The sequence below is a fragment of the Phalacrocorax carbo genome, chromosome 6 (genome assembly GCF_963921805.1).
Source record: "Phalacrocorax carbo chromosome 6, bPhaCar2.1, whole genome shotgun sequence".
Taxonomy (NCBI): Eukaryota; Metazoa; Chordata; class Aves; order Suliformes; family Phalacrocoracidae; genus Phalacrocorax; species Phalacrocorax carbo.
This window is the reverse complement of record NC_087518.1, coordinates 52,250,542-52,265,010: the sequence shown is the minus strand read 5'-3', so window position 1 is coordinate 52,265,010 and position 14,469 is coordinate 52,250,542. Positions and strand designations below refer to the sequence as shown.

The following is a 14,469-nucleotide window of genomic DNA, read 5'->3' as shown; positions in this document are numbered from 1 at the left end:
GTAGAACAGGGATGGCTTCACAATGCTCAGTTCCAAAGAGAAATGGGCCAGACCTCACAGCCTGGCTAATTCAGAGGTGCCATGGTCGTGAGCAGACTGAAATACCTTTCTGAAGTGACAAATTAATCCTGAAGTAGCTAAGAAACTTCATAGAAAACACAGCAGCAGAGCACTATGGAAGTGAAATAAGATCCAGCTGGGATTTGCAGCAGCATCAGGATACAAAAACTCTGTCCTCCAGTTCCTGAAGTGCTGCCTTCTTGCTGTGGGCCTTGTAATAGTCTTTCCCAGTATTTTTTCTTTCTGAGGAATAGTCATAATGGGTTTACAATAAACAAGATGTTTACTGCTGATGTTTGTACCCTGCTGACTCACTTTAAAACAGCTCTTTACACAGAAGCCCGCTGCTCCAGCACACAGCCTCTACCATTTTCTGTTATTTTAGGCTGGAGCTGCTCTGTAGCCTTACCCTAAGGAAAATGAGGGTCCTTATGACCAAAGAAACGGACACCAGTGTCTCACAGCGTGCATAAGAAGGTCTTTATTCAATAAGAGGGAGTAAAGAAAGAACATCCCAAGCAAAGAAGCAGAAACAAGGAGCAGAGTGTTCCACACAGCTCTTCAGACTCTGTATCAGGAAAGGGCTGTTGTCCTCCAGGCCAGACCTGAAGAAGGCGGGATCAATACCAGAAGCAAACTCCTCTGCTCTGACCAAACAGAGAAGTACTTGTGTCCAGGAGACAGGGCAACGAGCAGCTCCACACAGGCCACCCAGCACCAAATAAAATCCAGGGAATGGCCTTGTAACCCCTGTCTCCCTGGATATGTTGTATGGCTATGTGAAGGGACTTGGAAATCCCAGAAGGAATCCAGGTGTGGTGGCTGCAGCAGGAACAATGCTGGTAACTGCTATTCCCTGGGTCTGATTCATCTCAGCTTATCTTTGATATGGATGCATTGAGGCAGATTTGATGTTTGTTTTTATACCGCTCGGCATTTTTCCTGGGAAGAGAAAAAAGAAAAAGCAGTGCAAAATCCGCTATATGAGAGGACATTTGCTCAGGAGCATGCAAGACTCACAAAAACCCTGTCTGGGCTTTTCCTGTTCCACTCCAGGTACCACGCTAGGCTTACCTGCTACAGCATCCTCCAGCTTCTGATCTAACATAATAAATCTCTTCTACAAATTGGCATCTTTCTCTGTTGAGAAGTCTCCTCAATAATTCCCGTGTCCCCCTGCTATCCCCTCAAATTCTATCCTTGTTCCATCATAAGCCTTTCTGCTGTCCAGTAGCTCCTACAGCAGCGTGGGACTTGTTCAGTCTCATAGAAGTTGCTGACAGCAGCACTCGCAGAATTACCCAGAATTACTCCACTTGCATTTCAGAGAGGCAAACACAAGAGCCTGTGTCCCCTTCCATGTAGCATTATTTATAGTCTGGGTGTATATTTAAATGATTAAGCCTCTCTCAGATCTCTTAATTTCTCTTAACCACATTCACCTCTTGGCCATTATTACTCTTTGCTGATACCAATCACACATGGGAGTGTGTTCAAAGACATCATACCAGCATCTTACAATAAGTGTACAGTGCTAGACAAAACCAGGATGATCAGAAAAATAAACAAAAAGACAGTGATTAAAGAGCAGCACAGAGGGATATTCAAAGGATACTCCTTCAGAAAGTGGAGTGTGTGTTCAAATTAGAACAGAAAAAAAGGACAGCTTCTGAAAATGAAAACTTTAGTGCAGCAGGACAAGAAAAGATTGGATAAGCAAATGGCCAAAAGAATAAAGATTATTAAGCTTTCTCAAACATATCCAAAGCGGGTCATTGCCTGCAATGAAGTGGCAGGCAATCTGATACTACTTCAGTGCTAACAATCAGTAGACAAATCCTGTTAGACATTACTCCAAAAGGAAGAGTGAACAGGACTGTATGGTTCCCCCACACCTGGGATACTGCAAGTGGTTCTGGTGTTCCCAATCTTGGAAACAAACAGAAAAGGTGCAGGTAAGAGTGACAAGGATGGCCCAACACATATAATATTCACTCAGAGACATATTAAAAAAAAAACAACATTAGCTGGGGGGGGACGACCCAAAACAAAAAAACCAAAACATGTGGAAAAAGGGAGGAGGACATGACAGACTTCCAAAAAAGGAAAACTAGTACGGAGAAAGTAACTGAGGAACGATTAGTCATCATTTCTCGCAACACGGGTAAAAAGAAAACATACAATAAAATTATCGGGCTAAAGATTTATAACATAAAAAGGAACTTTTTTTAAGCAAAACATGCAATAACACTGTAGGATGTATTGCCATAGGTGTTGTAAAAGTCAAAACTGTAATTCAAAAAGAACTGCAGAAATTGATGGCTGCTATACTGGTCTCAAACCAAACACTGGCTTAAAATCCCTAAACAACAACTGCTGTCAGGATAAATTTTGTTCTTGCATTCTCTCAGCCTCAGCTATGGGCACCACCAAGAGCAGGATAGTGGGACAGACCTTTGGCGAAACCCAGTATAGCTGCTGATATCAAAGGGGAACTTCCTGGTAACGCAGGCGGGACAAGCGCTCTTTCTATCCGTGCACTCTGCTTGACATACAGAAGTGACTGTCTTCCCATCCTGGAGACAGTGTTTGTGGGTACGCAGCCAGAAATGACAGGGGCTGTCTCCATTTCCAAATCACAGTGGAAATTACTTTCTAAGTCTTACATAAATACATAATTAACTTCGGATTAGTATTGTTGCTCAAGTTCATTATGAGCAACAGTCATTATACAGGCAAGAAAACACCAATTAGGATATCTGATATCCAAAAATCTCAATTAACATGAACATAAGAATGACAGTACAGGGTTAGGCCTGTAGGTCCCCCTGGCCAAACCCATTTCTGACAGCATAGGACATTTAAGGAGGAATACCAGAAGAGAGGGCAAGCCCACAGCGATACCTCTGCAGAATATCCCCTCAGCTTCTAACATGTTGTGGCTCAGGGACTTCGAGTCAGAGATGGTATCTTCAGGATTAGCTGTTGACTGACTTTTCATCCAGAAATTTACCTACTTTTCCACCTCATATAAACTTTATCTACCTGTCACACACTTGGCAATGTTGTAATCACAGTGTAATTATTTAGTATTCAGAAAAGTATCTCCCTTTTTGTTCTGAATCTACAAGCCGATGTTTTCATTGGTGCACTTTCATTGATCTTTCTGTATCATGGGAAACAGTGAACAATCATTCCCCCTTCACCTGTTGTATATCATTTGGGATTTTATAGGCTTCTATACTTTCTTTTCCCTACCCAAAGCTATCCCCAGTAGCAGAGAAGAGATCAGAACTACACATATTGCAGGTGTGGGTGCCCAATGGAATTATACAATGGCCTAATGATACCCCGTTTCTGTTCCTTTTCTAGTAATTCCTGACCTTTGGTTTGCATTTCTGCCCCAACTGAACATCCAATTAATGCCTTTACAAAACTACTATATCATGTATCCATATCCCAAATACACGTAACTAGGTTACAGTCCAGGTGCTGGACACGTCAAGTCAAATTACTATGCCTATGTGTTTCACTTTATATTCAATACAAATGTAATCTGCTGTTATTAAGTCATTTGGTACACGAAATCTTTCTGTGACTCTTTACAGGTAGCTTTTGGTTTTTTCTTACCTTAAATAACCATTATCAAACTTTTCCACTTTATTCCCTACCCACAACTCAAATTTGACAGCAAAACCCCCAGCATAGATCCCTGCAAAACTACACTGTGATCTCCTTCCATAGTGGTTGCTATGTTCACTAAGTCTATTATCAAAATGGTATTGCAGCGTGAGTTAAGAAGCTGAAGGTGGATGGCTGGGATCCATTTCAACTGAGCCAATTTTAAGCAGGTATTACTCCACTGTTACAACCTGACTCATGCTATTAAGGCCAGAAAGGAACCTCTTACTCAATTATATCTAAAAAGTGACTGTGGAAGAATCTCTGCATCTGCATTTGTCTTTCTTGCTCCCTGTATTTCAATTGCTCTCAGATATGCAACTTATTTTACCTGGCTGTCCAGCTTGTGCCATCTGCACTCCTGCCAGCATTGGCTGCTGCTGAGCTGGTGCGCCTGACATTGGGACCTGCTGCATGCCTGAAGCACCTGCAATGATACCACCAGCTCCTGGCTGCCCTGACTGGACAGACCCTCCAGAGCCCGGGGGTCTCCGGTTTGACAATCCTTTCCCAAAGGCCACAGCTGCTACCAGCGCATTGGTATCTGCAGGGTTGAAAGTCTGCTTGTTCTGTCGTAAACCTGTAGAAAAAGAAGTAATTTTTCGAGCATTTTAGCAATCAAGTCTGAAAAGTAGCATACCTGGTCCTGAATTTACTTTTCTGCTATTTTGGTGCATGAAAGAGAGATCAGCTCCTACATGCTGTCCTACAAGAGTCTCAGCAGGGTCAAAAAAGCTAAAAAATCCCGGGACAGTGGTGATCCAAGAGCTTCTCTGCTGAGAGCAGAGGATATGCTGCTCTGGGAGGAACAGAGGCAGCCAACTTCTCCATGCCCAGAGAGCGTTCCCACTAAAGGCTCTTCCGTGCTGAATCCTACGGCAGGTAACAAGCACTGTGTTTTAGATTAACAATGGCAACATCCCCTTTTGGAGGCTCATGAGCAGCATGGTACCTGCAAGTTTTCCTACCACACACCTGTCCAGTTGTACTATTAATCCCAGAAACCAGACAGAAGCTGTTCTTGGGTCCTTCCTTACACTATGTGTGTGTCAAAGGTGACAAAAAAATCCCCCAAACGCTTCCCACTACCTTTGAGACATGCATAACACTCCCAGGAACAGTGAACAGCTGATGGCAGAGACCAATAAAATAAGCATATCCAGCAGAACCAGAAAAGGTTGACCATGACTGTGAAGCAGCTATGATCTAGAGAACATCACACAAAAGCCTGCCAACAAACATGTTGTGGACTCATAGCTAAGGGGTTTCCCATTCACTGCCACTGCATTTTCACAGATATTTTTATTTATCTGAGTTGATTGGGATGTTGTCTTGGTAAATACTTACCACGTCCTCAAAGCGGGATATGGCAAAGGGTTGGAATGATCTTCCTGCCGTGCACGGGTCACAGAAGTGGAACACATCGCACCCACAATACCCCTTTTCAAATTAGGGGGCTCCAGGACAGCCAATATTGCATCTTCTGGAATGCTTTCATCTATGCTGTGCATCTGCATTTCCCATGCTTCAGGATCTCCGATTTACCTATTTTGCCACTACTCTCTCAAGCCTGCTGCTGAGCCCTGTACCCCACTTCCACCTCAGTGACATACCTCCACTTTCAGATTCACGCTCCTCCTTACTGATTTTCTCCAGCAGATTTGAGCACATTTTGTTCAGACTTTGGATCTGTTTCTGCAAAAAGAAAACCATCAGAAACTGCCAGGATACCTCCAACTCAGTACAAGTCAGCAAGGTAAATGAGCAAGCTTTCTTTTCCTAGGGTCTGTGTAACCAAACATAAGCATTTTGGTTGCAGAGCCTAGCGTGCTAACGCATGCAGGAGGGCACTATGGGCATGGGATAGCCTTTGCCCTTCTCTGACTGGTCTGATGGTACCTCCTGTGAACAGCCAGCATGCTGGATACCCTTGGTTTGTGAAACTGTGGAGGGAGCCAAATCGCAGCTAGGGTCAGCTGAAGTAGTCTCAGACAGAAAAGGACACAGTAAAAAAGAAAACTGGCAGATGGAAGGGTGAAGGAAGCGGAGTTAATGGGCATCTTGTGCCCTAGGACTGAAAGGCAGAAGTAACAAACTCTTCTTCACCTACCTGTGCCACATCAGGGCTAATTCGAGCTGCATCTGTGATCAGCTGCTTCTCTTGCTCCTCCACCTCAGGGTCAGGCTTAGTTCGAAGATGGTCAGGCACTACCTCATGGCTGAACACGGGCACACGCCCCTCTGTCTGCCGCTGCAAGAGTTGGACAAGCTGCACTCAGAGCCTCCTCCTCCAGCCCAGCACTCAGACAGCTCAAGACCAGAGCACAGGCCGTGGTGCTGGAACAAGGCTAGTAGCATACTGTGGGGAAACCTCCATCTGGGGAGCATTAGGAAGTTTCAGCAATTTGCCTAGGAATTTGCACAGTGCTTGTTTAGTCAGAGCAACCCACGTGGGTCTGCAGTGCAATCCCACAGCACGGCCGTGATCAATGGAAATATTTCCTCACTCAAGTAGAGAATAAATGTTGCCAGTGCACACCAGAGGTTCTGTAACACCGCGTGTTGGTCAGATAACAAACGGTGCAAATCTAGATGCAGATGTCTGACAGGAACAGCACAGCTAGCTCAGAGAAAAGCAGGAGCTTGCAAGGAGACCTCCCAATTACACAAGAAGACACTATCTCTTTCAGCCCCAGTGTCATGAAAATAACATACTTATGAACAGGAACACCTCCTGTAAATTGTATCCAGTGCGTTTGTAGACAAAAGCCCCCCAGCAAAGCAGCCCCCAGGCAGAACTACTCATCACCTTTTCTTTCTCTATAGCCAGAGCTGAGGAATGCCAAGCTGGAGCAGATACACAAGCACTTCCTCATACTTGAGGGCCAACGCTCAGAGGGAAGTTTCTTACCATGATCTCCTCATCGCGGTCTGGAGACAGCACTAGGGGTATGATAACCTGGTTTCGCAATAGTGGGGTCTTCTCATGCTTTAGCACCTTATTCAAGGTGTTCAGCTGCCCCGAGAGCAATGCAAAGCTGTCCAGAACTGAAGGCCTGGGGAAGCAAATAAAGAGGATAGAACACAGAAGAAAGGGATGTCACAGATGGCTTTTATCTCTTCTTCACTCAAAGGGCTGAGAAATGAGGAAATAACACTATTACTCCTCAAATCAGTCTACTCCAGACAGTGAGCAGTGAAATCTAGGGCTGAATGTGCAGGTGTGGACAAATCCCAGTCCCTACTGCAAATAGCGCAAATGCTGCAAATAGCTCAGGGACATTACAAGTAGTACCACTGGAAGTGGCAGTTGTTTGGGATTTCAGAACATACGCATAAACGACGCTTTCCTTATCACTAACTCTCCCAGTGCAATTCTAGAGCAAGGTCTGAGAAACAATTTAACTCCTAAGCAGTACTGTCAGGAGAGACAATATTTATAGCTTGGCTATCCAGACTAAGCAATAATGAAGCAAAGTAAGTGATAATCTTGTCAAGGAGATCCCCTTCAGCTTGCTCTCTCTGGGAGATTCATCACCTCTCCTGCCTTCTGCAACATTAACTATAAACGCTAACTGCCTGTGAAGCTTTGCTGCGGTGGCAGACACTGTCTAAGATACTGTATAGTTTAAGCTGTAGCTATAACATCTTTATCCTCCATTAGGAAGAGAATGCCACCTCGCAAGTCTCTCAAACTGTCTGGTAAAACATGCAGAACGAGCAAAACTCAAGAGCTCAGTTTATACCAGAGCCAGAAAAACCCAGAAAGGTCAAGAAATGCAGAAAGAACCATTTCTCGTTTTATAGTCTATGTGGGTCTCTAAGATATTTTGTCTGAGAAGCTTCCAGTCACTGCAGATACAAGTCTAGTTCTCATAAAGTGTCTAGATTAAAAGGTGTTAGCATGACTCTGTTACTATACTGCATGAAACCAACTGATATCAACTGGTCTTCTGGTGGAAGACGTCTAGTAGTTCCTCCAGCAGAAATGTGAAAAGGAAATTTAAACCTACTGACAATAGGCTAATGGTTTTTAATTTTACTTTGTGGTCCTTTGAGCTGCGTCTGGAACTGCTTCCTCAGTGATCAACAGTGCCCCCAGCTCTGAGAGACACCTTACCATGTGAGTCTGTCGTACTCATTCTCTAGCTTGTAGATAAAACTGACCAAGGAGTTCTTCAGGTCAGCCACCTGACTGATGAGTGCCTCCAGGGTCAGCTCCAGCTGCTTCTCCTCTCTCTAAAAGAAGAGAAGACAGACAAGGGATGAGGAGGAAGCTTAACACCTTCCCAAGGTGTTGTGCATCCACATACATGCATCCATAGTCCAATCTCTCCTACAGCGAGCCTCCTTTTCAGGGGAAGCAGAGACTCTGGAGATAAAAATCCTATGGTTTCACACTGACCCCTTCCCCTTGGGCCAAACCGCTTAGTCAAGAGAATTGTGCCCAAGACTAACCCTTGGCTAGCTGTCCTCTTTAAGATCTAGATGAGCATAGTGAAGACGTTACCACTTACATCTGCTTTTTACCACTTCAGGCAGAGTCAAAGTTAGCTCATGCCACCAGTGTGAGCCATTTAAGCTAACCCAGCTCGAAGTAGATTAGCATTCCCTCAACCTTTTCTGACAGCAGATGTGGGCACAGTGATGTCTTCACCCAAAACAGCCCCTTGCAAAATGAGTATCGGGTCAATGGCCTACAGACTCCAGTTTCTGCCCTTCACTTTATTCTTTGCTTTCTTCCTGCTCAAGTGCCACTTCCAGCTGCTAAAGAGACTGGCAGCTCCTATTCTACTTGTGCCTTAGCAGTCGCAGGAAGCCCTGCCATGACAGAGACTGCACATATGGACACACACATCACCTCCTGCCTTTTGCTCTGGATTACGTTGTTTAAATAACCTTTTCCACTGACATCCCTGGGTGAGGGAGGATGGTGACAGACAGAGCGTCAGGACAGGGGATCTGTTGACTCTTGCAAAAACCCTCTAGAATCTTATCTATTCTAACTTATTCATACTACAGTATTGCGCAAAATATAATTAAAGTCCCAGCCCTAAAGAACTGCTCATGTAAGTTGAGACCTGTACAACAATAGTCCATGAGGAGGGTGGGACAAAGCAATCAAATAATAGAAAGGGAATGCCGATTGGGAAAGCAGATAGAGTGACTCAGGCTGTTGGCATGCTTGCTATTGGGTTTGTTTTTGTTCTGTTTAAATACACTGGACCAGTGTGAGCTTCACTGGAGAGATTATCAGTTATCTTCCACATTCACGAGAACACAAAATTATTCTATTTTATTTATAGTCTGGCAAGACTATAAAGGCTTTCTTTCAGTAATCACTGATCAGACTTCACTTAACCACCTCAGAAGAAATGGCTGAGTCAACGTTGTGAAAATTTGATGGCCAGTCCATAGAGTGGATTCACGGAACGGATTGCCGGATGTTCCACCTCGTGGTAAAAACACTCTCCTCCATCTTGTGATGGGACTACTCAGTTCCTGTGCAATTAAGAAATGAGTCTACAACTGTTTGTGCGCACTGCATTTGTGCAGGAAGATTAACTAATGTCTACATAAGTTGGGCTGGTAGCCAGCGTTTTACTGCAGGGGTGCCAGGCATATGCACCCACAACAATTCACTTGGCCCGTTGCCTGTGCTTATCCCTCAAGAGGATGAATGAAATCCTATATTGCTCTTGCAGCAACAGCATACTCCAAGCCTGCTTTTGTAGGCTCTCTCCAAAGCCATTAAGAGCTGGAAGCAGATGTAAGTAAGTGCTGCAAAGCATGCATGCAATAAGACCAACCAGTGTTTCCAAGGAATGCCATGCCTCTCCCAGGCAGATGCTATATTCAAGTGGTGTTTTAGGGAGCTTGTTAGCAATACTAAATTGCCCCAAGGTAGTAAAGAGAGGGCTTATGGCAGGGGTTGCTGAAGCACCTCCTGATACAGAGCAAATGAGAGGAAAAGGTAAAATTCAGAGTAGGTAAATGTAAAGCAATGCATGTGGCAAATCAAGTCAGGGAAAAAAAACAACGAATCCTGACTTTCTGTACACTATGACATTCTTTGAGCTGTTATCTCACAGGAACAAGATCTTGGGATTATCTGAGGGTAACCATGAAAACATCTGCCCAAGGCTCAGGAAGCAGTCAAGGAAGTAAAAGCAATAATAGGGGTTATTAAGAAAGCAACAGAAAACTAAGCATCATTATTTCATCGTATTAATGCATGCCCCATTTTCATCTTAAATATTATGTGCCACTCTTGTCCCTGCAACCGAAAAGGGTAACAGTAGGAATATGCACAAATAAAGGCAACAAGCATGATCAAGAAGATTCATCAGTTCCATAGATGCAGCAGTTAAGAACAGAAACAGGACTGGTATGCGCGAGCAGCTGAAATGAGGAGAGGCAACATAATAAACCCTGTAGAGGAGGAATTGCAGGACAATCCATTCTCACTTTCTTTTCCAGTAGGTCAACCAGGAGACTTGCAAGAAGCCAGCAGGTAACAGTTTCAAACAAGCCAAAGGAGATGGATCTTTACAGCCCATTAACCTGTCATTAACCTCTGCAACTCTTTTCCATTGGACATTACAGATGCTAAAAATTCACAGCACTTCAAACAATAACTAGATCCTTCTTCCATCAGTGAAAATTAATTCGTTAAACACGAGGGATGCACTAGCTATAGTTTATAGACAATGACATCAGTAGCTTATTTTGCTCTCACTACTTCTTCTGGACACGGCCTGCGCGGCCAGGCCAGGCTGCAGGAAGGGCCGAGAGGGAGAGGTGCGCTCAGGTGTCCGCACGCTGGCCCACCCCGCAGCCCTGCGGCGGGAGGAGGCCGTCGCACCGGGCGGAACCGCACCAGCTGTCGGAGGGCGAGCTCGGCCTCCCGCCCGGGCTGCCCCAGCCCGCCGTGGGCCTGGCCCCGGGAGCCACACGCGGGAGCCACCGCCTTGGCGCGGGGGTGGGGGGGAGGCGGGGAACGGTGGCTCAGCTGTCGCAGCCCCCGCCGGGGCCAGGCCAACGGCGGCAGCAGCACTGGCCGCCGCCGCCGCCTCCCACCGAGCCCAGCGGAGGTCGGGGCGTCCGCGGCTGGAGCAGCCCCGCAGGCCGCACTGGCCTCCCGCCCTCCGCAAGGCACCGGCCCGGACGGGCCTGCAGCGCAGCGCGCCCCGGCCCCGTGTGTGCCCCCCCCGGTACCCCCGGCCCAGCCCGCCGCCCCTCACCTGCATGGCGGCGGGGCCCCGTTGCCACGGGAGAGCGGCGCTTCCGGTTAAGGCGAGAGGACAGAGGTCAGAGGGCGCGGGGCGGGGCCGCGCCGGACATGGCGGCCGCCGAGAGGCCCGACTCGGAGGTGGCGAGCGGGACTGGGACTGGGGGGAGCGGGAAGCGGGAGTGAGGTCGGGGTACCGCGGTGTGGGGGACAGGGCCGCGGTGGGGCTGGTCCGCCCCGGCCCGGCCCGGCCTGGCCTGGCCTGTGAGGGAAGGCGGGGAGCGCGGGGCCGAAGCGGCCTGGGGGTGCTCTGGGGTCCCCTGGGGATGACCCTGGGCGCTGTGCTCCCTCCGCAGGTGGAGGAAGCAGGGCACGTCTTCCTCCTGATGAAGAAAGACTATCGCATCTCCCGCAACGTGCGCCTCGCCTGGGTCCTCAGCCGACTCCACCAGGTCATCTGGGCTGTGCCCGAGCCTGAGCTGGTGAGTTGGGGACCAGGGCTGGGTGGTGTCGCCACGGCCTGATGCAGCAGGTGGGCTGGGTGCCCCTCATGAGCAGCTGCACCCTACCGGAGATTCTTAACCCGGTTCCTTTCTCTGATCCTTCCTTTAGCTTGGCTTGATGTTTTCTCACATACGTTCTACTTGTTCCTGTAGGTGAAGTCAGAAAATGAACTGGATGTTCTCAGCATTCTGCCTAATGGGTGGCAACCAGATGAGCCCGTCCAGCCCAGGCCCTATCTCCTCGTGCCCTCGACACGGGTCACCTTCCTGGCCCGCCAGTACCGATTTGTGATTGAACTGGACCTGAGCCCTTCCACAGGGATTGTGGTAAGTACAGAAACTGCTTCCTCAGGGTGTTCTGCATTAAAAGGCTGGGCCCGTTTCTAATTGCTGAGAAGGCTTGTTCCTCTCTGTGTTAGTCTTGACTTTTGCAGAAGTCTTGCTTTTCCCAGGAGGGAGGCGTGCAGTGCTCTGAGCTAGGCAGCTTAATGGCAGATCCTGTTTCTCTGCTGAACGCTCAATGTGTGACTTTTGTTTGTGGGGAGCTGTCATTTTAATCCAGCTGCCATTGCAGAAGGATGTTTGCTGTTGGGTCTGTGTGGTGGGGCAACCAGCAATGAGATTGAAAGTCCTAGAAGATGAAACAGCTGTTCCCTTTCTCTCTTTCTGTAGGATGACTCAACAGGGGAGATAATTTTTGATGAAGTGTTTCACGCCCTTTCCCGATGCTTGGTGGGATTGTTAAGACCCTTTCGTATCCCTGGTTCAGACATTATCTACCAGCCAGAGATCTTTGTCACCATCCAGGCATATTCCTCCATCATTGGCCTGCAGTCCCATCAGGTAAAGCTCAGCCTCTCCCTTGGCACAGCTCAGCGCGTGAGCAGTTTGCTGGATGGGCTTCCTGTGAATGCAGAGGAAAGCGGGACACGTGGTAGCTGGGGTCTGCTCTCTGTGATGCTGCAGACTTGTCTCATTAAAATGTGCAGCCTGGTGTGGTGGGGAAGTGTATGTGAGCAACTTCTTTCTGGGCAGGAAGCAGGTTTCTCCTGAGGGAGCAGGGCCCAGCAGAGAACGCTGCCCACAGGCGCAGAGTTGGCCCACAGGGACGATTTCCCTCATGTTGAATGTGTGCTGCTTCTTGTTGTTGTTTTGTTGTTTTGGTTTTTTTTTTTAATTTCTGTTGACTAATTCTTTTTGGCCTGTTATAATTAGCTTGAAGCATTCAAGAAGAGCTGGTGTGCCCAAAAGCTTGTCTGCCTGCTCCAACTGTGGTTTATTCAAAGATAATTGTCTCTTCCTACAAACCTTGCTCTCTTTTTGCACTGGTATGATTATGTTTCTCCTCGCTGGAGAGACCAGCTGGCCCCAGTATTGAGATTATCAATGAGATTTTACTTGAGCAAGAGCAGGTCTGGTTAATAAATTGGCAGGTCTGGTTAATAAATTGAAGTCTGGTTTATCGTGCCGGTGTGGTTTTTGCAGTTTATCCTTGATCCCTTCCACCTCACAGTATTTTCAAGTTATTGTCACATTTCTGGTGGTGTATTTCACCCCTTTGCTAATACCAGGGAAAGTAGGTGGTAACAGGAGGAGCCTGTTCATCTACACTTGTTCCCTCCCTCTCTCTCCCCAGCCCGCCTCTGCCCAAGCAAGCCTTCTGCGAGGCTGCAGCATCTGTATAGTGCTTGAAGAGTGCAGCCCTTGCTTTGTTCCATTCTTAGGTCCTACCAAAGTAAGCGTAGCGGGAATTTCTCCATTTGCCATTGATGTTCTGTGTGTCATCTTGTCCAGCTTTCTTGCAGACACCATCATGCTTTGCTGCAGTGTCTCCCCTTTTTATACTAAATTGAGCACTCTGAAGTTGCTATGTTTTTCTTCTTTAGATCTCTCTAAAGACCTGTTTATAGTATGAGGCCAGGAACTGTAATCTCTGGGTACAACTGGATAAACTTTATATTCCTTTTATGGAGGAAAAGGCATATAGGTGTCTCACTCATCCAGAAAAGCCTGTCTATATTGTAATCATTTACTTTTCCCGTGTCACTGTGAGGTCTTGCCCTTCTGAGGTTGAGGGAACGTGGATAACTTGCAGCGTCCCACCCATCTGTTGAGTTCTTTGTCTACACGTTGTATCTTTGCCTCCTGATTGTGGGCAGAGATTGCCTGTACAGTGGTGGCGTCTGTAAACACAAGTGTCATGACTATCAGCTTGGGGAGTTTCTGTGGTGGCAGGCTCACTCTGTCACATCACTCAGCCTCTTTTGTAATGTCCAGTCTAATTTTTTCTTTTCTTTATTTCAATTTGTTGTTCCTTTATCCAGGCACTTACTGGAAGATAATTGGATCAGTCTATAGGTGAGTTAGATTAGGACAAACAGGCCTTCCTAACAAATATCAGACCAGAGCTAATGGCTTCTAACAAGGATCCCATGTTACTTTCTTCTGACAACTGCTTATCCTGGAAGAAGGCAAATGAAGTAGAAATTTCTTGCCCAAGAAGATTTCCCAAAGAGTGATGTGAGCATCTGCTGCAGAGTGCGGCAGATGCCACGAGACAGCGCTGCTCACAAGCAGGAATAGTGAGGAGAGGCCTGTGCTGTACCTGTACTTTGTCAGGGATGTGTCTGAACTTCACTGTGCAGAACTGTTCCTGCGTACAAATTTTTGGCGGCTGGTACTGTAAAACCTTAACTTGATGACTGACATGTGTGTCCTTGGGCCAGGTACTATTCCAGGGCTGTCAGCTAGATGAGACGAAGCGAGAGGCCTTTCTGCACCAAGTTTACACACAGCTATGTGCCTTTGAGAACAAAGTGGCAGAGATGCTCCAGCAACAGTATGAACCCAAACCGCAGGTAAGGAGGACAGAGGTGGTTGGGGTCTCTTGGCTGCCTGGAGATTTGCACTCTGAGTCCCCTCTGGGGTGGGATGGCAAGAGGAACAGTGGTGTAGCTCTGGAGAAGAAACAGCTAAGGAGTTTGTAAGATAACT

General features: G+C 47.0%; 2 protein-coding genes across 8 annotated transcripts in view; one reads left to right on the top strand and one right to left on the bottom strand.

Moving 5' to 3' along the window:
- Positions 1–518: 518 nt before the first annotated feature.
- MED8 (mediator complex subunit 8) lies at positions 519–11,114 on the bottom strand. Of its 2 annotated transcripts, XM_064455298.1 has the most exons (7): positions 10,986–11,114; positions 7,862–7,980; positions 6,653–6,797; positions 5,852–5,992; positions 5,355–5,436; positions 4,073–4,321; positions 519–1,002 (listed from the first exon to the last, which is right to left on the bottom strand). In XM_064455298.1, the coding sequence occupies exons 1-7, from the start codon at positions 10,989–10,991 to the stop codon at positions 938–940; spliced, it is 807 nt and encodes a 268-aa protein (XP_064311368.1). In that variant the 5' UTR covers positions 10,992–11,114; the 3' UTR covers positions 519–937. The 2 variants fall into 2 exon arrangements, with proteins under 2 accessions (XP_064311368.1, XP_064311369.1); XM_064455299.1 differs by lacking the exon at positions 10,986–11,114 and having other exon boundaries at positions 7,909–7,980.
- SZT2 (SZT2 subunit of KICSTOR complex) overlaps positions 11,054–14,469 on the top strand; it is a 58,892-nt gene continuing 55,476 nt past the window's right edge. For all 6 annotated transcript variants that reach the window (XM_064455296.1, XM_064455293.1, XM_064455295.1 and 3 more), the window contains exons 1-5: positions 11,054–11,113; positions 11,329–11,454; positions 11,629–11,802; positions 12,148–12,318; positions 14,202–14,333. In XM_064455296.1, coding sequence (XP_064311366.1) covers positions 11,084–11,113; positions 11,329–11,454; positions 11,629–11,802; positions 12,148–12,318; positions 14,202–14,333 — 633 coding nt within the window. In that variant the 5' untranslated portion in view covers positions 11,054–11,083. The remainder of the gene's footprint in view (positions 11,114–11,328; positions 11,455–11,628; positions 11,803–12,147; positions 12,319–14,201; positions 14,334–14,469) is intronic.